At 37.7% G+C, this 26,555-nt stretch overlaps 2 protein-coding genes across 2 annotated transcripts in view; both read right to left on the bottom strand.

Moving 5' to 3' along the window:
• LOC306874988 (uncharacterized protein) overlaps positions 1–26,555 on the bottom strand; it is a 172,322-nt gene that overhangs the window by 74,740 nt on the left and 71,027 nt on the right. The window lies entirely within an intron of this gene.
• Positions 551–26,555, bottom strand: part of LOC306874563 (uncharacterized protein) — a gene marked incomplete at both ends in the record, with an annotated part of 37,018 nt that continues 11,013 nt past the window's right edge. The window contains 2 exons of the mRNA XM_079424706.1: positions 551–664; positions 26,034–26,089. Coding sequence (XP_079280832.1) covers positions 551–664; positions 26,034–26,089 — 170 coding nt within the window. The remainder of the gene's footprint in view (positions 665–26,033; positions 26,090–26,555) is intronic.

Consider the following 26,555-nt stretch of genomic DNA (forward strand, 5'->3'; position numbering starts at 1 on the left):
AGACTGCTTATAGCGAACCAGCCTGAACCAGACTATTCAAATATTATGCCAGAAATCTTATTGGCTCTAGAATCAGCACAGGCCAATCAACTTGTGCTGTGTAGTAAATCATGTGATTGTTAGCAGACTGCATTAACAACCTATCAGCTTGTGCCATCAGTTTCATGTTCTGTGTTATATCTTGTCAGCTCATCTGCCTGTTCCAGTCATCATCAACATCTCTTCACAACATTCATCATCATCATCATGTTGTTCATTGTTGTGTTCAGTGTTGAATGTGGGTCATGTGACTCTCTCCTGGTACAAAGGAAACAGTTTATTGTCCAGCATCAGTGTGTCTGATCTCAGCATCAGTCTCTCTCTGCCTCTGGAGGTGGAATATCAGGATAACAACACCTACAGCTGTGTGCTCAACAATCCCATCAGCATCCAGACTCAACATCTCAACATCAGTGAACATTGTCAGCCATGCCCAGGTGCTTCAACAGCACTACTATTATCATAAACTAAATTGTTAATATTTCTATTTTATTATTGCTCATTTCTTCTCTCATAAGACTTTCGCTGCTGTGGTGTTACTGAGGCTGTGATCCGATTGGCTCTCTCTGCTCTGGTGGGCGTGGCTACTGTTGCTGTGCTGGTTTATGACATCAGATCCCGTAGTCTTCAACAGAAGAAGAGAGAACAAACATCAACATAAAACACTGATTAATCAAATGTAGATTTTCTTGAATGACTGGAATCAATAATCCCAAAAATTCCTTTGAGTAATAAAGAGGTATTTTTCAAATGTTAACTTTCCTGCAGAAAGACATTTTTCACATTAGCTGTGTGTATATTACATTTAACAATATTTGCATTTACATTTACTCATTTAGCAGACGCTTTTATCCAAAGTGACTTACAATTGAGGACAATAGAAGCAATCAAAACCTACAAAAGAGCAATAATATGTAAGTGTGATAAGTCTCATTTCTGATGCAATATAAGTAGCAATGTTTTTTTTTTTATAACAAATCAAAGAATAGAAAACTCAAATGTTAGAGGGTCTTTTTATAATAAATAAAAATAAAATAAGTAGGTAGATTAGAAATAGAATGGAGAGTGCTAGTGTTAGAGGTTTTTAGCCTTTCTTGAAGATGGCTCAGATTGAGTTGGGCAGGTCATTCCACCAGCAGAGAACAAGGCTGCGTTCAGCCCCCAAAAAACGGTGCAAAACGTTTATTAAACGGAAACGGTGATGCGTTGAACACCCTTTTTCTGATGACGCAAGAGTTGCAACTATGGCAGCTGAGAAGGCCATTCTTTGTCTTCTTTTTGAAGAATCTTCAGAGCCTGATGAAATCGGTATAAATACATTTTTAATACTGCAAAATACGCTTGATGTTACAGTCACTGCCCTTGCTGTCCAGAATAAAAGAGAACATCCCAATGGAGTGAAGGGATTTGTGGAAACCATGGTTCCTAATTATTGTGATCAAACATTTGCCTCACATTTCAGGATGAAAAGAAATTTCAGGTGAAGGATAATCCACATCTTACCTCCGAGACTGTGTTATGATCTATATGACCTTATTATTTTTATTGTGAGTATTAGGCTTATCATTATTGTTGATCACTGTTGTTGTGCTATGATATTGTAATATTTACCCTTTTATAATCAGAGGAGGATAGAAAAGTTTATGAAAGTGTCACTCCACAATACAATAGCAAAATATATAAATATGTATAGTATTTTTATGTTACATTAATCAGTGTCTAGCACACCTTCCTGAGGAAAGGATATGGACCAGAATACATTGCAATTATTACATATTTAGACAGACTTAAAGAAGTTACAGATCTATACTTGTGCTCTTATTATTTCAGTTATTTTGTCTTTAATGTAAATAAACGTGCAAACAATATACTTGCTCTTGTGAATTTATTTAGATGTTAATTACATTTACTTACAAATTCATCATCATCATGTTGATACTATAAAACTCTTATGACAAACATGTCTTCTAATATCTTCAATTGTTGTGTATACCGAGCTGCAGCGTACACATATTAAATGACTTCACTTGGACCCATTGTGCGAGCGGTCTCTTTAATACCGCGTATCTCAAAACGTATCTCAAACCCCGTTGCACAACGTTTCCAGCAAATGTCGTTCAACCCGGAAACCGGAGCAAACCGTACCCCAGTTATGGTAAAAGTTTGTGAAAGTGATTTTGTGCCTCTTTGGGATGGCACTTCAATGCACTGTTTACTTGTGGAATGCAAGCTTCTAGAGGGCACATAATTCATTGTAAATATAAATATAAATCATTTAATGTTTTTGAATGAGTGAACAATCCTAAACTTGAATATAAGCACTGAAACAGCTAACAAAAAATAAATAAATTCTTAGTTCATCTGATAACTCTTCTCATGCTGATCACATTCAGTGTCTTACAGTCTTACACCATTACAGTGACCACAATTTAAAATTTTACCGTATTTGTTTTATTTTTTATTTGTGATGTGAGTGCCACTATACTTTCTCTTTTTACACATCTCACGTCGGCACTGATCACCTATAACAAAGAAACACTTTTGGACATTGGAAACCGCTACACCAACCTGTTCCAGGACACTTTATCCAGGAATCCAGCATGGCCTCTGGAGATTCTTCGGAACGCAGAGATGAACAATAACCCCCGAGGCGAAGGATCAAGAAACACAGAGGGAAACGCGCTGGGATTCGAGATAGACTCAGGAAAAGGGCTCACAGTCCTCCTCTTCCAAGCATTCTGCTCGCAAATGTCTAATCCTTGGAGAATAAGATGGACGATCTTAGAGCCAGGATTAGTTTCCAACGGGACATAAGGGACTGTAACATCCTTTGTTTGTCAGAAACGTGGCTTTCGTCCATGGTCCCGGACACTGCTGTAATGCCAAGTGATAACTTCTCTGTTTTTGACGCGCTAGTCCTCCCACTCAGAGGCTATGCTGCAGGTGGCTCTTGATGACGTCGACTGGGACATGTTCCGGGCGAGTTATTCTGATGTCAGCGAGTTCACGGATGTAGCATTAAGCTTTGTAAATACGCTAACCGAGCAAGCTACAGAAACAATAACTATAAGGAGATTCTCCAATGATTGGAGACATGAACAATCATCAATCCGAACATTGTGGACAGAACAATCCATGCTGCGGTTAACACACGCACTGCCGCTTACAATGAGTCTCTTCTGACTGGGAATATGAGCGAGTACAAAGCATCGTGCTATGCTCTCCGTCGTGCAGTAAGAGCCGCTAAACACAGATACAGAGAGATAATTGAGTCTCATTTCCAGCTCAATGACTCTCGACGGATGTGGCAGGGACTGAGGACCATCTGTGCCTTCGGAAACAAATCCTCCGCGGAGGTGAGAGCAGATCTGTTGCTGGTCGTCGAGTTAAACATCTTCTTCGGCTGCTTCGATTGCAATGGCGGCGGCGCATCTCTGCCGTCCAGCGCGTCAGGAAGCAGCAGGCAGAGCAGCGATAATCCTGTAATCACCGTGTCGGAGGATGAGGTTCGGAAGGCGCTAAAGAAAGTGAATGTCAGGAAAGCAGCCGGACCTGATGGGATAACCGGCCGTGTTCTGAGGTCCTGAGCTGATCAGCTCGCTGGTTTGTTCACTTCCATCTTTTAATGAGTCCCTTGCTACCTCCGTGGTTCCCTCCTCATTTAAAAAATCCGTAATAATCCCTGTGCCTAAGAACAATAAACCATCTTGCCTGAATGACTATCGCCCAGTTGCCCTCACATCTATAGTCATGAAGGTTTTTGAGAGACTTGTAAAGAGCCACATTTGCTCCTCCATACCTGATACTTTGGACCCTCTTCAGTTTCCCTATCGCCCAAACAGATCTACAGACGATGCCATCTCTCACGTCCTCCACTCTTCCCTCACACACTTGGACAGCAACAATGGGAATTATGTAAGGCTGCTATTCATTGACTATAGCTCAGCTTTCAACACTATAGTCCCCATCAAGCTGGCTTCTAAACTCACAGACCTCGGCCTAAACTCCTCACTCTGTGACTGGATTCAAGACTTCCTCACCAGAAGACCTCAAGTGGTGAAAGTTGGCCAGTTCACCTCAAACTCCATCACTCTGAACGTAGGAGCCCAACAGGGCTGTGTCCTGAGTCCCCTGCTCTACTCTCTCTACACGCATGACTGCGTGTCCTCTCACAGCTCCACATCTATTATAAAATTTGCTGATGATACTGTGGTTCTGGGCCTCATCTCCAACAACGATGAGACCGCATACTTGGATGAGGTAGAGAGACTCACATCATGGTGCCAGGACAACTGTCTCTCTCTGAATGTGAGCAAAACTAAAGAACTGATCATGGACTTTAGGAAGAGACAGCAGCAGCCCTACACTCCTCTTATGATCAGTGGGACCCCTGTGGAGAGGGTGAGTAGCTTCAAGTACCTCGGTGTAAACATCTCCGAGAACCTGACTTGGACTACATACATCCAAACACAGGTTAAGAAAGCCAGGCAAAGACTGTACCATCTGCGACAGCTGAGGGTATTCAGGGTCTCACCAGCAATCCTGAAAACTTTCTATTCAGGGACCATAGAAAGTGTATTGACTCAGTGCATCTCAGTGTGGTATGGAAACAGCTCCAATCAGGACTGCAAAGCACTACAGAGAGTTGTGCGCTTAGCTGAGCGCATCTCAGGGTCTGCTCTCCCCTCTCTGCAGGACATCTACCTCAAACGCTGCAAAAATAGAGCTGTCAAAATCATCAAGGACTCAAATCACCCTGGTAACCGTCTATTCACTTTGCTACCATCTGGTAAGCGCTTCCGTAGCCTGATGGCAAAAACTGAGAGACTTAGGAGGAGCTTCTTCCCCCAGGCCATCAGGCTCCTAAACTCTAACTCGGTGTCATAACATCTCACGACTCCATGTAAATATCACCATATCAATAAGCTATTCATAATTTTTCTCTACCTCATATTGCTGCTATTTCAATACTCTGTACAACTTTTTTGCACATTCTTTTGCATATTCCTCTTATATTACTATTTATGTCAACAACATACTGACCTGCACATTTATATTTTTTTATCTTTTATTTTATTTTATTCTTTTATTTTATTTTTTCTTCTTTTCTTTTTCTTAATATTTGTATTCTATACAATTGCACTGTCCTTGGAGCGGACCTGAGCAACATTTCACTGCTGGTTATACTCTGTATAATTGTGTATGTGACAAATAAAAATCTTCAATCTTCAATCTTAAACCTCCAGAACTACTGCTACACGGCTTTCTGCTCTCATGGCTTCCATTGCTGTTAGTGTTGTTGCCTATTGTGTAATGAGTGATGATTGTCAAAGAACCAGTTCACGAGACATTTGTTGTTATTTGTAACGGCTCCTGACTGTTTTCTTCTGATTAAAAGAATGACGCTTCAACTGATGTCTTAACGTTTAATATCTTCATAAGCATTATGGCCATCGCCATTTGGCTCGTATTTTCTTCACATAAAGTCATGACATCGTGAAAAACTGAAACAAATAAAATAACATTCAGATACATACAGTGTTTCTGTTTTTACCACAGTTTAACCAGTTGTTTCCTACTGAACCAATATCAATAAACAAAGTACATCATTGCAAATTAACAGATGAAGTCTAAAGAATAAACCACATACCGTGTGCGCTTTCCAATCAGAAATACAGGAGACATTAGAAGATATTTATATAGACATTCCTTTTAACAAACACTCTTAATATCAGATAGCTCTCAGCACACATGCGTTTCTTTGTGGATCTGAATCTAAAAAAGACTAGCTAGATCATGTGACAAATTCAACCAATGGTGCACCTATTTCTCCTGTAGGTGTCACTATTACACAACTTTATAATACAATTTCCAAATGAACATTGATACATTATACCGAATTTGTGAACTAAATACTTTTCCACAAAATAAATTACTGAAACACTTAAAGCAAATACAACCTTTTCTGAGACAGCTACATTATTGTTAAGTTAAGTGAATTAGTCAAATTGTGATTGTTTTTAAGTTTGGCTTCTATCTCTTCCTGAGCATTGTTCAATTGGAGCATGGGTGCCTTTTTTTTAATTCATTTTCTCCTGGTTTTGTTACCATAGAGGGAGCAGGGAGGAAGGTTTTTATTTTATTTCTTGATTTTTTTATTTGTTTTAGGTTAGTTTTATAAAACTAATTAGTTTGCTTTGGCATTGCCCGCTTTCAAACTTTATGTTGCTCCTTATTTATTATTATTGCATTTTAAAAGTGTCTCTTGTTGTACAGCCTTGGGAGCGAAAGCGGGGACTCCAGGGATATTTTAAATGGGATTCCTAATTGTTACATGTATTTTCTTTCTTTCCGAGTAGAAAGTAGAGTATAACTTATTCTTAACAATAGGGTTGAGCAAATTTTGGTTTCAACTCATTCAAAAAAACAAAAATTATGTTGACCAGAAATTGTATGAGAGGCTTCAATCTATTGAAACAAAACATGATATGCTTCATTAGCACCATGAAAAATGGGCAGATAATATTAGGACTGACCTGCACAAAAATTATGAAACAGATTTTTCAGAAGAATTTTCATTGGGTTTGTTTTTGTTGTCCTAGGTTATGTTAGCTCAGAATGTGTATCTGTTAGCTCTTTTTCTTTTTAATGTACGTAATGGGCCAAAAGGCTAACCATAAACTGTATTAGTGGCTACATTAGATTTGCATGCTAACATTAACATGCTAATGTGCATTCTCACCTAAGCTGTACTTGCTCTCAAGCTAAACACATGTCCTTGTGTACTGTAACAATCAGCAAGCACTTGCTCAAAGGGGTGTGGGTTTGATTCCAGTGAGTTACAATGTGTTTTTATTTTGAAGCAAGAAGATAAAATTAGACCTATAGATGGCGGCACATTGTTGGTCCCCATAGCATGGAAAAATACTATGGAAATCAATAGGAAACAGTAACTATTTGGATATCCAGATTCTTCAGAACATCTTTTTATGTCCAACAGAAAAAATAAACTCTTGTTAGAACTTGTTTGGAACAACTTGAGGGTGTGTAAATGACGACAATTTAAATGTTTCGGTGAACTATCACTATTAGGCTTACAGCATTATATGAAGAGTTCAGATGCAAAAGCATCTAAGTACTGCCTGAAATTCTCTTCTAAAATGAGCATTTTCATCAGGCTCCTATATTTATGTTCAGTTATTTCACTTTAATTGCATAGAAAGGGACCTATACATTGCCATTACAGTAAAATTACGGAACCTCAACATAGGAGCCTGATAAAAAAAATGCTCATTTTAGGTGAAAATTTTAGACGGAACTTAGAGGCTTTTGCATCTGAACTCTTCATATTTAGATCTACTTCCACTGTACACAAGGTTGCAACACTGAGCATTGTGCCTTGGTCAATTTGAACGATGTTCTCTGGGTTCTTCACAAAAAGTTTCCAAATATGAAAATAAAGTAAAAAGTACAAGTTTCCATATCTTTTTATTTTTTTTAAATCACCATTTAAGGGACACCCATTCATGACAATTTAACAGCTCAACAATAGATCAAATATTTGAACTTGAACATTTCTTTTTTTTTAAATGTCATAAATTGTATATGATGGACTATGATTATTTATGTGTTTATATATATACCGAGTACCAATAATTGCAACTGCCAATACATCCACAACATGCTGCTGTGAGCGTGTAAGAAATACTGCTGCTGTATAACATGAAATAACCCCCTATAGCATACATGAATCACCTCGTAGCAGATCTATACAGGTGGAGCTGGGGAAGGTGGAGGGTTTCTCAAGTTCACTGTAACTGCTACAGCAAGAACTAGCCATGTATTTGAATATTGAGCAGCAAGCTCATTGCCTGCTGATGCAAAAAGAACCAAACAGCTGCACCATGATGTCATTATATCAGAATGAGTTTGACCTATCGGTCTGCCCCATCTAGAGCAGGCGGTGTCTTTTAGTACGGCCCGCTGGATCATATTAGACTCAGATGATCCATTTTAAAACATTTGAAAAGCAAGTCGCTTAAAGATTGCTTTCCGTTTATGATGTTAATACTATCTCCAACCAGGAGAGGTCACTATTTTCCAGCTGCTCCCCGTATTCATTTCAGCGTAGTAGGACGTGCACTCTAAAGTTACTTTTTAAAAGCCTGCAGAGAGAGAACAGGAAGAGTTGTCCATTGGAGAGACGGAGAGTGAAGGAATATTAGAGGAGGAAAGTGAGACAGATGGAGAGACTGAGGCTGAGAGTGATACAACTTCAGAGGAGCCACGTGCGTCCACTAGCAGTGGACCATCAGGTTTGTGCTGTTGAATACATATGTAAAGCAGTGCAATAAGTCAGGTTATATGGTGTATAGAAATTAATCAATTTGTGATTGAAATTAATTCTTATTTAACATGCTATGAGCTTGTGATATCAGGTGGATTTCAGAAGTTGTCTGATACCAATTGTATATCTAAAATTAGCCAAATATTTTTTTATTTTTTTTACATTATACATTAAGGTAAAAAAAAAAAAAAAAAAAACCAGTAAACAAATAAATAAACAGGCATAAGTAATCATAACAGTAGTAATAACAACAAAAAAGACATGACAGAGTAAAAATGAAGGTGGTAAAATAAATACATTCTCATCAGCAAATAATGAAAAACTGAAAAATACTAAATTAGACAAACGAAGTAATAAGTGCACTTAATTCTCAATATTTATGTAAATGAAAACTATTTGCTGAAAAGGGTATACATACTTTTAATAATTTTTTTTTCTTTTCTTTGGCAGATATCAGCAAATCCCGGGAAGAACCACCGGTGCAGCCAATGATGAATATATACCCAAGAACTCTGATGGGGGACCGGAGGAGGAGCTTCAAGGCAGCCTGATACCATGTCCACCCCTGGCTTGAATATTCCAAACTATCAGGCTCTGTGTTTTGTTATGCCTGCAGGCATTTTTAGCCCTCCTAAAGCCTCAGAGACGGTATTTGATTCAAAATTGGGGTTTAACAATTGGAAGAAGGCAACTTACAAACAGGGGCGATTTGCAATTCATGCAAGGTCTGAGCGGCACAAACAAGCAATGATTACATGGAGAGACTATCAGAAAGCTGTAAAAAGTAATGCAACACTGGTAAATGCCCTAAACAAGGAACACAACAAACAGGTTCAAGAAAATCGGGACTATATTAAAACAATAGGAGAAATACTACTACTTACAGCCACACAAAACATTGCACAAAGAGGACACAATGAGTCTGCAGAGTCAGATAATAAAGGGAACTTCATGGCAATCTTAGAAACAGTAGCTAAGCATGATAAAACGGTGCAAAAAAGGTTGACTTCCATTCATAATGCAAAATATACCAGCAAAGGGATTCAGAATGAGGTTCTGAGTTGTTTGGCAGACATGGTTCGAACTAAAATTATAGAAGAAGTGAAAGACAGTGAGGTCTAAAGCATAATGGCAGATGAAAAAAGATGTAAAAAAAAAAAAAAAAGAGCAGATATCTCTAGTACTCAGGTACTATTTCAGTGGAGCTGTCCATGAGAGCTTTCTCCACTTTGAATCAGCTGATCGACTAGATTCAGCAGGGCTTACTGACAAAATCATACACATATTAGAAAGTCATGGTCTTGAATACAAAAACAACCTAGTAGGCCAAGCATATGACGGTGCTTCAGTTATGAGTGGGAAGCATTCAGGTGTCCAGGCACGCATTAAAGAACAAGCAAAGCATGCTTTTTACATCCACTGCAATGCACACTGTCTAAATTTAGTTTTAGTGGATACAGTCAAAGCTATCCCTGAGGTAGGAGAGTTCTTCTCCTTACTATAAAGACTGCATGTCTTCACATCTGGGTCATATGTGCATCAAAAATGGCTTGGCATACAGAAAGAAATGTACCCAGGTGCACCGGCTAGAGAGCTTCAGAGGCTAAGTGACACTCGCTGGGCATGCTGATATATGCTCTACATACTATTATGGATAGATTGCCTGCCATTAAGCGAGTCTTGCAAGACATAGTCCAAGAACACAGTGGTGACAGATCTGTTGAGGCTAGAGGTCTGCTTGCACAGATAGATTTACAGTGCATTGTGTGCCTTGTTACCCTCCATAAAGTGTTTGGAGAAGCAAAATTTCTATCAGATATGCTACAGTCTTCATCACTTGACCTATCAAAGGCTGTTGATTTAGTTGAAGCCTTAGTTCAGACTTTGAATGACTACAGGGATGAGTCATTTTTTGATGACCTATGGAATGAAGTGTTGAACACAGCTGAGCAATGTGATACTGCAATACAGCCCCCTGCAAAACGACCAAAAAAGCTGAGCTCTCAATTTAATGCAGACTGTGTACTCAGTACAGTGGGTCAGAGGTCAGATTCAGAACGGGAAAAAGAGTTTTCGTACAACCCTTTTCTACCCTGTTTTAGATCAGATGCTCAATGAGCTTAACAGAAGGTTTTCTAGCAAAAACTGTGAAATAATGACTGGCATCCAAACTCTAAACCCTACAAGTGATGCGTTTCTCAAAGAAAAGTCCCTGTTTCCATTTGCTAGAATGTATGAATCAAATATTGAGGACTTGGGGCATGAACTACATCAGTTCAGAAGAATTTTAGAAAGGAAAATACAGAGTGGCATGCAGAAACCCTCCAGTGTAGTAGAGCTGGCATTATTCATTGAACCTTATAAAGAAGTTTTCTTTGAGCTCTTTAAACTATGCAAGATAGCTGTTTCAATCCCTGTTAGTACTGCATCTTGTGAACGGAGTTTTTCTGCACTAAAGCTGGTGAAAACCTATCTCAGGTCCACAATGTCAGATGACAGATTAAGCAATTTAGGTGTTCTAAGTATTGAGTCAAGGAGGGCAAAGGCCTTAAATCTAGACGAATTTGCTGATCTTTTTGCAAAAAAACACAAAAATCGTCGAATACAGTTAATGTGACTGATATAATATCAGTGATATTGAATATGTAATGCAAATGTAAAAATAATTAAAATGCAAGTTACTGTGACATACTGAATATGTAATGCAAATGTAAATATATAATGGAAATGCAATTACAGTTACTGTGACTAATACTGAATGTAATGCGAATGTAACAAATAAAATGTAAATGCAAATTCATTGTTGAATGATTATATCCATGGTATTTTACCTGTTAATGCCTGCAGTGCAGAAAATGATATGACAACAATAAGGTCTAAATGTAACTGGCCCCTCTAACAGTACACCTGGCCCCAGCCTGCCCCCCAGTTGAAATGGTCTAGAACCGTCACTGCTACCTAACCAAACAAAAACATACAGAAAATGGCACAAGTCCCTAACCTAGGGTGTCTAGACAACGAAATAAACCTAAATGTGCACCATGTAAGTCACGTGACATAACTTACCTACCCCCTTCACCTCCAGTCCAGTTCTAAAAAAACTTTGAAAAGCTTTCTAAGGCTTTCAAGTATCAAAGGACAAAGGCTTCATGACAGCAGTTAGATAAGATGTCTTACATGGCCATCAAAGCACATTATGAACTAAACCATACAAATGAAGCCAAAACAAAAGAACACAAATTAACCAAGAAAAACAAGTACACAAGTTCACAAAGACCGGCCCCTTTAATACACCGGCGTTTCGCTTTTATAGCACTGCTGGACGCCAATCAGCGAGCGTAATTGAAGAACACTCACGTCATCACGCCCAATCAACTCCGAATGATTGACAAGCGAGACGACCAATCTGCGCGCCACCTGCGACAGTGAAAGTTGAAGAAAGAAAAAGAAAAAACAACAGGAAAACCCAGAAAAGAGAAGAATACAAAAACAGAAAAATACTCAAACAACAACAACTCAACGTCACATATAGGGACGTAACATTAGTAGTAGTATTTCTCCGTGAGCAGACTACTAGAACCTTTTCAATCAGGGTTTGGGTCTGGACATAGTACGGAGACTGCCCTTTTGAGGGTAATGAATGATCTCCTTGTTGCAGCAGATTCTGGGGCTTGTGATACCATCTGTCACACTATACTACTGGACAGATTACATAAATGGATTGGTCTTTCTGGTGTAGCTTTAAAATGGTTTGAATCATACCTTTCAGAACGCACTCAATTTGTATATTCTGGTGCAAACAGATCTCAGACTGTTCCATTGCAGCAGGATGCCCCTTAGGGGTCGGTATTGCGTCCTACTCTTTTTAGCATTTATATGTTGCCTCTTGAGATTTTTGTGTGAATATAAGTATGAAAATGCTAATTAGTAAATCAAACCACTTACTAATCTTACACAATCCTATTGACATCATTCTTTTTTTAAGTGTGGCATTTAACTATGAGATTAATGGATTTTATCTCAGGGCTTTTGAGCTGTGTTGTGTATGTTTGAATTGTTTTCAGATGTTACTGTAGACACTAGTAATACAGTTGATGAACCATATTGGAGCTTCACCTACCACATGAACATGTTCATTTAGTAACATCTCTCTCTCACTGAGATATATTTTACAGAGTGGTTCTCAACTCTTGCCCTCGAGGTTTACTTTAAAGGGGAAAGGGGAAGTGGTGTGTGGGCAAGTATGGTGATCCCATCCAAGTGTAAACACAGTAGTGAACATACACCCAGAGCAGCCAATGCTGCGGCGCCCGGGGAGCAGTTGGGGGTTCGGTGCCTTGCTCAAGGGTCTTACCTCAATCGTGGTATTGAGGGTGGAGAGAATGTTGGTTATTCACTCCCCCACCTACAATCCCTGCCGGACCTTCGTCATGAACCCATGACCTTCGGGTTACAAGTCCAACTCTCTATCCATTAGGCCACGACTGCCCCATCTGCAGAGTTTAGCTCATGTTGATCAAACTCACCTGACTGAAACTTTTTCAATGTTCCTGAGGGCTGTTTCAGAAAATACGCTAAGAAAAGCAGGGATTAAAGTCCAGAACCTGATTTGAAATAACTAATCAATTGGGGCTAAAGCGGTTTCATAAACAACAATTTAAGTTCACGCAATCTCAATGAGTCAAGATAATTTGATGTGCAATCTTATTCTTATGCAGCCCTTAATGTCAATCATGGATCAAATCGATCCACCAATATATTTGTGCTGTTTAATGCATTCAAGTTGTGTTTTCCTCAGTGCAAAATGGACATAATCACAGTTATATTCTTCATCTGTAAATGTTAGAAAGTCATGCAAATATATCCGTTTTACTGTCAGAGGTGGGTGAGGCTTACGCGAGTGAACGGAATGCAATAGAATATGAGTGCAATACTTACAATAATGCAAAAGCAGTAATTATTGTTGTACAGTGTGACAAAAATTACACTATATATGCTGAATGGGCAAGTAGCAACTATGTTAAAGTGTTTAGAGTGAAGTGACATACTGCCAAGTATGGTGACCCATACTCAGAATTCGTGCTCTGCATTTAACCCATCCAACGTGCACACACACAGCAGTGAACACACACACACACACCGTGAACATACACCCGGAGCAGTGGGCAGCCATTTATGCTGCGGCGCCCGGGGAGCAGTTGGGGTTCGGTGCCTTGCTCAAGGGCACCTCAGTCGTGGTATTGAGGGTGGAGAGAGCGCTGGACATTCACTCCCCCCACCTACAATTCCTGCCGGCCGGAGACTCGAACCCGCAACCTTTGGATTACATGTCCGACTCTCTAACCATTAGGCCACGACTTCCCATATATTTTTCATATATCTTAAAACAATGTCATTAAATCTTGACTTGGGCACAATACATTAAATACGCGGTTGTAGCCTGTATTTTATTTTATTTATTATTTAAGTTGCATTTTCTGTATACTTTTATTTTTGGACTGGAAATAAAGTCAATTAATTGTATGTGAGAGAGTCAGTGATGTAATATCATTGCATTCCTATTGGTCAGTGTTAGAGGAACTCAGCTTAGCCTGACAGTTAGCCTGCTCCGGACCAGGTTAGGTTCCCAGCATAAGTTGCCACAATGACTGAGCTTGAGCTACGGTAAATTTGCTTTATGGAACCAAATCCTTTGACAATGAGTCCGACTAACTTAAATAAGCCTGGCTTATTTGGAAAACTTGTTTTATGAAACAGGCCTCCAAAGACCATGATTAGCTTGTTCAGGTGTGTTTAATTAAAGGTTGGAGCTAAACTCAGCAAGAAAGTGAGTCTTGAGGGCCAGAGTGTAGAACTGTTGTTTTATAGTGTAAAATGTTGATATGCAAAATATATTTCAAATTCTTCAAATTTTAATGCTTTGTGCTTTATGTCCATTTTGTAATACATTCAAATAAATATGTAGATATGTTCTTCTGCCTCATTATTGTGATCTGGGACAAACAAACAAACACCAAACCAACACATGCTTTTGCAATATTACTCAATTATAAGTCTCTTTGGATAAAAGCATCAGCTAAACAAATAAATGTAAATGTAATGCTATCATTCAGCTAGCCTTGTTTTATTCATTGTTGATTTAATTATTTTTATATCTTTAGTCTTGAAAAATGAATCCACACATCTTGCATTGTCAAGTAATTTGCATCCCACAATACAATATCATCAGATTAAATTATACTTCCCAGTGATATCCTCTCCATTTCATTCTGTAGTACTTAACATAATCTTTCTTCTGGTTGCATTTAAATCTTTGGATTCTGCTTTTACTTAAAACTGTTCATTAAGCAGACACATTTATCAGAAAATAACAGACACCACAAGGCCATTCACTGTGATAAAAATAATAATAAAACAATTATAAATAGAAAATAATATAAATAACAACATAAATGAAATAAAATGACATATGACTTGGATGCAACTATTGCATTAAAATATTTGGAGAGAGAAACACTTCAAATTGTAATGCATATTCAAACCTTTAAAATTGTCTTTTAAAAAGTGACAATCGTTAACCTCATCATGGTTTCGGTTCTTTCTGTTAAAGGCCTTTTAAACAGTTAAGCAGAGAAGAAAAAAGCTGACCACCGTCACACAGTCACAAAAATAAATGTACAAGTTTCTATTCCTCCCTTCTCTTAGTCTGACATCTGATGTCTATTTTAGCATGTTTTTGCATACTTGACTGTTGAACCACATGAGTTTTCTGACTACATGAGTTTTATTGATCTACAGATGTTTGGCCTGATCAAGTATCTCCATTGTGTTTCAAGTGTGTCATTTGGTTCAGACAAAGACTTCAGATACACAAAGACGTGCTGTGTTTGAAATCAACACCCATATACCCTTTCCCTAGTCCACTAGTCCACTGAAAGAAGTGAATGAAAATGAGAGTGAATTTAGACAGAGAGCATCTATTGCACTGCTGTTTAATAATCATTTGAAAACTTATCTTGAACTCTGTCATGGAAACTATACAAACCTTGATTAAACTATTTAATAATCATTCAAAATAAATCTATACCTGCATGATATTACACTGTTCTCACATTGGACCAGTGATTTGGAAAATGGATGGATGGATAATTCTGAATTAATTTGGCATGACCCTCACAGTGCATCATCGGCATGTACATCAATACACTTGTTGTTGCAGTGCATTATGGGTCTCTTCAAAAAGGGACCTTTTTAAGAGTATAGGCAGGGTTGCCAGATCTGCGTAACAAAACCAGCCCATCTGGAATCCAAAACTCAAAAATTCTAAATCTTCCAGGGGTTTTCACCTCAGCTGAAATTGCATTCTGGGGGTAGGTGTTTGACGTTGATTCACTAATTGGTAAAGTAACTGCAGCTGCAGAAGCTCTGGCTGCTATAGAAACAGACAGTATTCTGAGACATGCACTTAGGACTTCACATGCACATTGACTGGCCTAGTCTGATAAATGTTATATTTGAGTGTAAGAAACAACATTTTGTTGAGACAGCTGTTGTCAGATTTTGTGATTTCAAATATGAAATTTAACTTGGTGAGCAGCAACCACAGATGAGTTCAGTAACAATCTGAAGCTTTTTCTGAGGATTTCAGTTTTAATATGAACAAAACTTATATTTTTGTGCAAACATAGAAGCAAGTGATCAGTTGATAGCAGAAGAGAAAGGGGAAAAACACTTTAGAATCTGCTGCGGTTTTAATGCGCTTCTGCTAAATAAATGCTGAAAAGCAGTTCTTCACAAACGTGTGAAGAAGTGCTCAGCAGCTAAGTGTCAAAAAAGCTGTAGTAACTTCTGCTTTTTTGCATGCAAATATGTGTGAGAAATATAAAGTGTGAAAAACAGAGCAGAAACTGACCAGTGCATCAGAAAGTTTGCTTTTAATACTGAACAATGATATTCAATTTGGAAATTATAGAACAGATTTAGTTTTTACTTTGTTAAACTTCAGATTCAGTCATTTTAACTCAGTGGTTCTTAATCCTGGTCCTGGGAACCCATGCTCTGCAGATTTTGCATTTTAACCTCTATTTGACAAGCCTGATTTAGATCATCAGCTCATTAGGACAGAGCTCCATTAACTGAACTGAGTCAAATAAGAGATTTCAGATACAGCCATACAGTCAAAATGTGCAGATCAGTGGGTCCCAGGACCAGGATGAAGAGCCACTGTTTTAACTTAATGGTCTACAGAGAGCATGTTTCTCTGAACATGAAAAAAACAAGGCCTTAAAACTTAAAAATAATAAAAAATAATAATAGTAAATAATTACTTCACTTTTTTGAAGTGTATATCAACTTTTTAAAATGTACATATTGTGATAAAAATACATTTTTTTGTTTCTAAATTAGGTATAAAATCACAGTCTGATCCTGTTTTGATTCAGATTTCATCTGATCATCATGACTAGAAGATCCTGTGAAAAACATTCAGTATATTGTTCAGCGATTTGTGTGTTATCAACAGACTTTATTATCTGGCAGCTCCATTTCCTCACTGAAGTCTTTATTGTGATGGTGATTGAATTCATCTTTGTTTCCAGAAATGGATTCATGAAATGTTCTTCTCCCAGTAACATTGTGCTTTTAAAATAAACTTTTTGAGCATTTTCATTGTATATGTGTTTTCAGTGACTGCTGGTGTGTATTGTTTCCGCTCTTCTCCTCTGGTTAGTGTAGCCTGTTTGTGGGAAGTTGTGGCCTAATGGTTAGAGACTCGGACTTGTAATCCGAAGGTTGTGGGTTTGAGTCTCGGGCCGGCAGGGATTGTTAGTGGAGGGAGTGAATGTCCAGCGCTCTCTCCACCCTCAATACCACGACTGAGGTGCCCTTGAGCAAGGCACCGAACCCCCAACTGCTCCCCGGGCGCCGCAGCATAAATGGCTGCCCACTGCTCTGGGTGTGTGTTCTCGGTGTGTGTGTGTTCACTGCTGTGTGTGTGCACGTTGGATGGGTTAAATGCAGAGCACGAATTCTGAGTATGGGTCACCATACTTGGCTGTATATCACGTCACTTTTTCCACTTTCACTTCACTTTCACCCCTGCTGGTAGATGTTGTAACTACACTCTGGGAAAACAGGGCAACCTCCTCATCTAAAAGCCATTCAAACATATTTGTGTGTTCTGGTGAAATGAAAGTATTTGCAAGCAACATATGAATTGAAAATGTTTTATTTTGTAATATTTTCTTCATTTGGAAGCTTCTTGCTGGTGTTTTACAGCAATAGATGACTCTCCTGATGCAGATGATGCTGTTTTAGCTCCCTCTTGTGACTGAATATGGAAACACATTCTATTCAGTAAAGATTCCATGTGTAGGCGTACATTTATTTTCAGCAGTAGGTGGTGAAAAGTTAGCTTCTTAATGTGTGACATGCATGCAGGCCCGTTTCTAGACACAGACAAGCCCTGAGCAAGGCTTGGATATTTTTAAATTCATAGAAATTGTTCGCTTTTGACACATACAATACATTTATTGTAATGTTGATAAAATTGATTCTGTATACAGTAAAACCCTGGCAACAATTTATGAAAAAAAGGGATTTAAACTAGTCGTGCTTACAAACAAGTATTTCAAAAACCACAAGTTTTTTTCTTCATGTCACAGTCCATCATCTGTTTCATTTTGGTCCAACAGCGTGTTTGAAGATATTTGCAGTGTTATTAAATTAGTTTGGAAAACAGTCAAGGATTATGTTTCGTGCTTTTGTTGTGTTTTGTTTGTGGCGTCTGGTTGGTAAGTTATGAATGTCTCTTCTTGCAGTTTTAGTAGAGTAATACGGTTCTGTTCAATCAAGCAGAGCAGTTGCAAACATTGTTTCAGTTTTTCCCATTGTAAATAAAAATGGGAGGAAAATCTGAGAAGTTAAGTGTGGTCAGTGTGGCCCACCTTTCTTTCTTCCTATGGAACTTATTTGCATAGTCCAAACACACAATTAGTAAAGTATCACTAAAGGTTAACCAATGCATTATTCACTCAACAAACCACAAACAGGGTAGTTTTGGCAATGTGTCGAACACATTAAGTCCAAATATGATGGAAAAAGGCTTTGTGTTCGGCTTGGCATTTGTGGGCAGTGCTCCCCCAAACAAGTTACTGTGCCCCCCTCCCTTTCCATTCTCTCCTCGCTGAACTTGATCGATCTCGAAAGCAAAAGGGAAACCAGAAAAAAAAAAAAACAGCGTGCATACGAAAGTGATTGCACGCTTTTGCGAGCATCATCAACTGCACACAATCGCAGACTACACACTTCCCAAATGAAGTGAAAATGTAGCAAACCTTTGTCCACTGTTGTGGTCAGAGAGGGGCCCCGCCATAAACTGGGCCCTGGAATGTGCTGTTCAATAAGATATTCAAGATTCAAGAGATTCAAGAGTTTTATTTGTCACATACACATTTATACAGAGTATAACCAGCAGTGAAATGTAGGTCAGGTCCGCTCCAAGGACAGTGCAATTATATAGAATACAAATATTAAGAAGAAGTACAAACATAAAATAAAATAAAAGATAAGATAAAATAAGATAAGATAAGATAAAAAATATAAATATAAATGTGCAGGTCAGTATGTTGTTGACAAATAGTAATGAGAGGAATGTGCAAAAAATAATGTGCAAAAAGTTGTACAGGGTATTTGAATAGCAGCAATATGAGGTAGAGAAAAATTATGAATAGCTTATTGATATATGATATTTACATGGAGAAAAATTATGAATAGCTTATTGATATGGTGATATTACATGGAGTCAAGTGATATTATGACACAGAGTTAGAGTTTAGGAGCCTGATGGCCTGGGGGAAGAAGCTCCTCCTAAGTCTCTCAGTTTTTGCCATCAGGCTACGGAAGCGCTTACCAGATGGAAGCAAAGTGAATAGCTGGTTACCAGGGTGATTTGAGTCCTTGAAGATTTTAACAGCTCTATTTTTGCAGCGTTTGAGGTAGATGTCCTGCAGAGAGGGGAGAGCAGACCCTGAGATGAGCTCAGCTAAGCGCACAACTCTCTGTAGTGCTTTGCAGTCCTGATTGGAGCTGTTTCCATACCACACTTTCAGTCAATACACTTTCTATGGTCCCTGAATAGAAAGTTTTCAGGATTGCTGGTGAGACCCTGAATTTCCTCAGCTGTCGCAGATGGTACAGTCTTTGCCTGGCTTTCTTAACCTGTGTTTGGATGTGTGTAGTCCAAGTCAGGTTCTCGGAGATGTTTACACCGAGGTACTTGAAGCTACTCACTCTCTCCACAGGGGTCCCACTGATCATAAGAGGAGTGTAGGGCTGCTGCTGTCTCTTCTTAAAGTCCATGATCAGCTCTTTAGTTTTCCCCACATTCAGAGAGAGACAGTTGTCCTGGCACCATGATGTGAGTCTCTCTACCTCATCCAAGTATGCGGTCTCATCGTTGTTGGAGATGAGGCCCAGAACCACAGTATCATCAGCGAATTTGACAATAGATGTGGAGCTGTGAGAGGACACGCAGTCATGCGTGTAGAGAGAGTGGAGCAGGGGACTCAGGACACAGCCCTGTTGGGCTCCTACGTTCAGAGTGATGGAGTTTGAGATGAACTGGCCAACTTTCACCACTTGAGGTCTGCCGGTGAGGAAGTCTTGAATCCAGTCACAGAGTGAGGAGTTTAGGCCGAGGGAAGAGTGGAGAACGTGAGAAATGGCATCGTCCGTGGATCTATTTGGGCGATAGGCAAACTGAAGAGGGTCCAAAGTATCAGGGATGGAGGAGCAGATGTGGCTCTTTACAAGTCTCTCAAAAACCTTCATGACTATAGATGTGAGGGCAACTGGGCGATAGTCATTCAGGCAAGAGGGTTTATTGTTCTTCGGCACAGGGATAATGATGGATTTTTTGAATGAAGTGGGAACCACGGAGGTAGCAAGGGACTCATTAAAAATGGAAGTGAACAAACCAGCGAGCTGATCGGCGCAGGACCTCAGAACACGGCCGGTTATCCCATCAAGACCGACTGCTTTCCTGACGTTCACTCTCTTTAACGCCCTCCGAACCTCATCCTCCGACACGGTGATTACAGGATCATCGCTGCTCTGCCTGCTGCTTCCTGACGCGCCGCCACCGTTGCCATCGAAGCGGCCGTAGAAGATGTTTAACTCGTCGGCCAGCAACGGATCTGCTCTCACCTCCGCGGAGGATTTGTTTCCGAAGTCACAGATGGTCCTCAGTCCCTGCCACATCCGTCGAGAGTCGTTGAGCTGGAAATGAGACTCAATTCTCTCTCTGTATCTGTGTTTGGCGGCTCTTACTGCGCGTCGGAGAGCATAGCACGATGCTTTGTACTCGCTCGTATTCCCAGACAGAAGAGTCTCATTGTAAGCGGCGGTGCGTGTGTTAACCGCGGCACGGATTGTTCTGTCCACCCACGGTTTCTGATTGGAGAATGTCCTTATCGTTATTGTTTCTGTAGCTTGCTCGGTTAGCGTGTTTACAAAACTTTTTTTTTTTTTTTACTTTATTTTATTTATTTATTTTATTATGAAAATCAAAAAATTTACAAGCAAAATAGGCTTTAACTGAACAAACTTAAGACATAGAAAAAAAACACAATTGCAGATACAAGGCAGACACAACTAAGTTATATACATTGTACATCATTAACATCAATAATTAAGTATGATTTAGAAATAAACCAAATAAATAAATAAAACAAATAAATAAAAAGAAATACAGAAGGGGTTACAAGATATTATGAGTCACTAAATTGGTTGAAAAAATTAGCTAATGTAATAGCTTTATTACTTTCAAGTGTATGTAGAGAAGAAGCAATAATTCTAAGCTCATTTATGAAATGAGGTAAAGAAGGGGTGCTTTTCAAAAATCTACACTTATGAATAAAGAATTTACCACAACAAATAAGGTTATTAACTAAATAGTGTTGCATACAATCTTTTCTAAATACTCCAAACTTAATTGGTTTATAGTTAAGAAGGTTAATATGGATATTAACACAAGACAATCTGTCATTCAATTGAGATCAAAACAGCTTTGAATGAATACAGTTGAAAAAAATATGCTCAGTGGTTTCAATGTCACTTTCACAAAATTGACACGAGTTTTCCTCAATGTGAAATTTTGATCTAAGGAATTCTTTCGATGGATATACATCATTCATTATTTTAAATTGAAGTTCGTTTACTTTTGGGAAGATTGGAAAAGAGAGGCAGCTTATTCTAATTTCTTTTAATTCCTTTGAATCAAAATCTTTAAAAATATGGTGACGTCTGAGTCGATTTGGATAAAGTCTATTAATGAAAATACTTCTTATAAATTTGTTGGTACATTTTTGATCTCTAATAGATAACGTATCCAATCTCAGAGACGGAAGAGAAAATACCACAGAATAATGAGAAAGAGTTCCTTTGAGCAACAATACCACATTTTTAGGAATGACATTTACAACTGTGTAAAACTCTTTAGGATGACATACAAAACCATGTTTCAGGCAGAAATCATTGTAACTTAGAATGTCACCATGGTTATCCATTATATCCAATAAAGAAAGAATATTATATTTAAACCAACTCTCATAAAATAAAGACTTATTGTGATGTAAAATAAAACGATTGTTCCACAGACAAGTCTTGTGAGGACTGAAATTGTGAGAAAAAGCTAGTTTGCAACATAACAAAACCTGTTGATGAAAAAGAGACAATTTGAGAGGTAGCTTAGATAATTAAAAATCACATTTGATTAAAAATTCGAGACCACCTATTTTCCCAAACACTGAAGACGATATTGTAAACCATATACTGTTTGTGTTGTGAAGAAATGATCTTAACCATTGAGTTTTGAAGACATTGTTCAATGTTTCCAAGTCAATAACATTCAGACCTCCATCTTCAAAGCTGCGAATCAAATCACTTTTGTTTATATAGTGATGCCTATTTTTCCAAATAAAATTTAAAATTGTGCTGTTATATTCCTTTATTAAATGAAGAGGGATAGCAAGTGAAGAGGCTGGGTAAACAAATCTAGACAGAAATTCAATTTTGGTTAATAGTCATACTTTTTATTTGTGTTTTTTCTGTTAATTTTGACCCTATGAAACATTAATTGGAGGGTCTGCTCTGCCGGAAATATTGCGAAAAAAAATTGTGGCCATTTTAGTGTATGCACCCTTTATTTTTTATTAGAAAAATGTGAAAAAATATTTTTTTCCTCAAATCCTCAGTGGGTTTGGTGGGCTGTCAATAAATGCATTCCAGGTACACCGAACACATGTTCTGACAACATCCACTGAAAAAATTACTCTTAAAACACATTTCTACATGATTTTGCATTAATTTAATGCCAAAAAATTAGGTGTTTTCTCACTTTTTTCCAATATTTTCATCTTTACTTCACTGGCAATCAACTATTCCCCGAAGTTATGACATCAGTCAATATGTCATTCTTTTCACCAAACCGTATACTCATTCCACAGAAAAAATCATAAAAATCCAACCAAAATCAATGGATCTGTGATGATTTCACAAATAGTTGATCAGCAGGCTCAGAACCTCAATAGAATTTTAGGCTGCTCTCAAAATTCCGAAAGACATGCTGGATATTTAACATCATGGCATACTTACGCACACACACATGATCTTAGTAATTTGAATGAGTTTGTCTGGAACAACTAACCAACGGTAACCAATGGTTACTAACAGAGTTGGAAGCTGCTCATCATTGTCTGTGGTAAGTGACAGTGACTTCAGAGAATACCGGTAGGTCTGCCCCAGCGTTTTTTCATAAAGACAGTAAAGATGTTTATATTGTAAATAAACGTTTATATTTTAAAGTAAATTGAAATAATTCACATTTCTATTTACCATTTCATATTTTTATTTCAATCTTTGTTCATCAAATAATCCTGATGAAAAAAGAGATACATATAAACATGACTGTCAATTAACACACAAATGTTCACAGAAGCAAAGAGATCATTAAGTTTTCACTTTTCAGCTCCTAATGCACTGAAATATTACAGCGAGCATATTTCCATTCAGTCAGAAGAGTAAGCTACATCTGCATTAGAGTCATCATCCTGAAAGATTTCAACAAAGAATCATTCACTGGTCAAATATAATAATTAAATACTAGCAATTTATATGTTGCTTGATATGCCATTATTTCATCAGAATACACACATTTGTTTGAATGGCCTTCAATAGAAGATGTCTGCAGTTAAAACATCCAACCAGCAGAGACTAACAGATGCTAACTAGAAGAGAAGAGATTAAAACGCACTATGACCTACAGAACACATTTAACAATAAAGTGTTCAAAAAAGCAAAATGCTATATTTTCATGAATGAGTAATGTTAATCTTTAAAATGTATCATATGATGATCATTAGTAATCACTAATGGCTGAACACAACAACAACACACATAAATCATATAGAATGATTAAAATAATTTCGGACTTCCCTGTCCACTTCCGACGACACACTGCCGTCACTGAGAGGACTCAACCTTCTCCTCTGCGGCAATAATAGGAAGGTCTCTTTGAACCAGCCCGCCAGGTCCACCTATACTCTCTTCCCTATCTACCTACCTTGGTGGAAAAGGGGTATTTGTGAACCCAGCAGGCTTAGACAGTTCAGTGTCAGACTACCGAACCCCCCCTCACCTTCTTCTTCTGTGTGATTTGCGGCAGCTTAGACGCTACAAATGCGTATTGCTGCCCTCCTCAGTTCATCTGAAGAACTCCATCTCATAGATTAAATAAATAAATGGTTTATTATGGACACAAATTTGTATAATGACATGGGTATGACAGAGGTATTACAATATGAAGGTGGTTTATGAGGACACTGCCTATGTCCCCGTAATTCAAAAGGCTTAAAAAACATACTAAATGGTGTTTTTTTGAAAATCTAAAAATGCACAAAGTCTCCTGTGAGGGGTAAGTTTAGGTGTAGGGTTGGTGTAGGGCAATAGCACACACAGTTTGTTCAGTATAAAAACCATTATAGACCATGTACCATATATAAAATTTTTATATTGCACATTTACATTAACAGTGATCATATCCCATTTACTGACATTTCAATTTCTATTTCTTCTGCCATCGTGTGCTGAAAAAGATGAAGTGCATTTACATTTCCTTTTCAGCACTTGAATTGTAGTAAAAGCCTGTCTGGATGGTACTTTTAAACTGTAAAATAATAAAAAATGTCATATCAATCGACCACAAAACACTTATTATTATTATAATTATTAAGTTTCATTCGGTGAAACTGTTTCTGGTCATATTCAGTTTACTCTGTAGATCTGATTTTGTATCAATCATAAAACAGAGTATACAGCAACACATTTGACACAATTTGTCTGTTTATTATGTTTAGTACATACAAATGTATATTTAAGCTCATTGTTTATGTGTTGCATTAAAAACAGCTGTTAGGAAGCAACATCTGTATCAGTGTTTGTCCACTAGACGACAGACATTATCAACATTAAGATCAGAGATATATCAATATCCAACATGAACATTATTCAAGAAGCAGATGCTGTTGTCAAATTTAATAAAACAGCACAAAGCACAACGCATGCGATATTATATCACTACTAGAACTGAACAAAGCTGATTTTCATGTTTTTTGCTACAAGTACAATAAAGCTCATTACAAGTGCTTCAGTATAAATACAGAGCTTTGGAAACAGACTGTAATCAATACTGAACATCAACATTAATCTGGAACTGCTGTTAATTATAGAAAACAGTGAATATAATGATTAGAGAAATACTGCTGTGGTTAAACTTCTTATTAAAAACACTTTCTGACTCACTGTCTACACTCACATTAAATCAAAACTGAGAGTCAAACTAGCCTTAGGTTAATAAAGTAACAGGTATGAAGTGTAACATTATTAAAATGACATCTGAAAGTGTTTGATAAACATGCTTCTTGGTCAATCTGAAACCAAAGAAGCTTTTTACACGCAAGTTTAACATTTCTCACTTTCACTGGACGCATTCTAGAGGCTCGTAAAAGAAGAAAAAATGTTTGTTGTTTTTTTCCTTTGATAAAATTTATATATATATATATATTTTTTTTTTTTATTAAAAAACATGAAAATTATCAAAGAAAATAAGATACAAGTAAGAATAACTGTATACATATGATTAGGAAAATTAAAACAATAAAGGAGAAGGTAGATTATAATAAGGGGAAAAATATAATAATAATAAAATAAAGAGAAATGAAAGAGAGCTGTCTGAACTTAATCAGATTCAATAGAAATTAATTTTTCATATAGTTTCAAAAACCTGACTATTTTTTTTATTATTATTGCTAGTCAAAAAGATGAGCAGTGAGTCAACCTCAGTCAGAAAATGTGAACGAGTAGGAATTGAGCCCATCATTTTTGGTTATGGACAAAAAATATTTGCCAAAAAAAAATGAAAATATATATTTTTAGATTTGTTGGCTGAGTCAGAGTAATAACAAATAGCATCTTTCAAATTAAAAATGTGTTGTAGCTGGAGCTGAAATGTTGATGATGTCAGAGTGATTGACACTAGTGCGCGGGTCTTATGTTATTAAAGTGAACTCGTCCCCTCCTCCTCATTCATTACATCCAGAAGCGGCATCACTACAGTCGCTGATTCATTCACTCGGTATCCTGTGGAGTCTGAAGGAAAATACAGAGACAATGATGAATTAAAAACAGATAATGTACTGCTCTGGATTTCTTCATACGAGACATTAAAACTAAAGTGAAGCATTTACAATGTACAAGCTCATTTAACACAGATTGTCAGCAGCACAATTTGCTCATTTGATGAATTCAATCCAAGCACTTTTTTGACAAACATATTTTATATTTATAAACTCAGTCGTGCATCTACTAGAATACAGTCAGGTCCATAAATATTGGGACATCGACACAATTCTAACATTTTTGGCTCTATACACCACAACAATGGATTTCAAATGAAACGAACAAGATGTGCTTTAACTGCAGACTGTCAGCTTTAATTTGAGGGTGTTTACATCCAAATCAGGTGAACGGTGTAGGAATTACAACAGTTTGCATATGTGCCTCCCACTTGTTAAGGGACCAAAAGTAATGGGACAGAATAATAATCATAAATCAA

The sequence above is a fragment of the Barbus barbus genome (genome assembly GCF_936440315.1).
Source record: "Barbus barbus genome assembly, chromosome: 9".
NCBI lineage: Eukaryota > Metazoa > Chordata > Actinopteri > Cypriniformes > Cyprinidae > Barbus > Barbus barbus.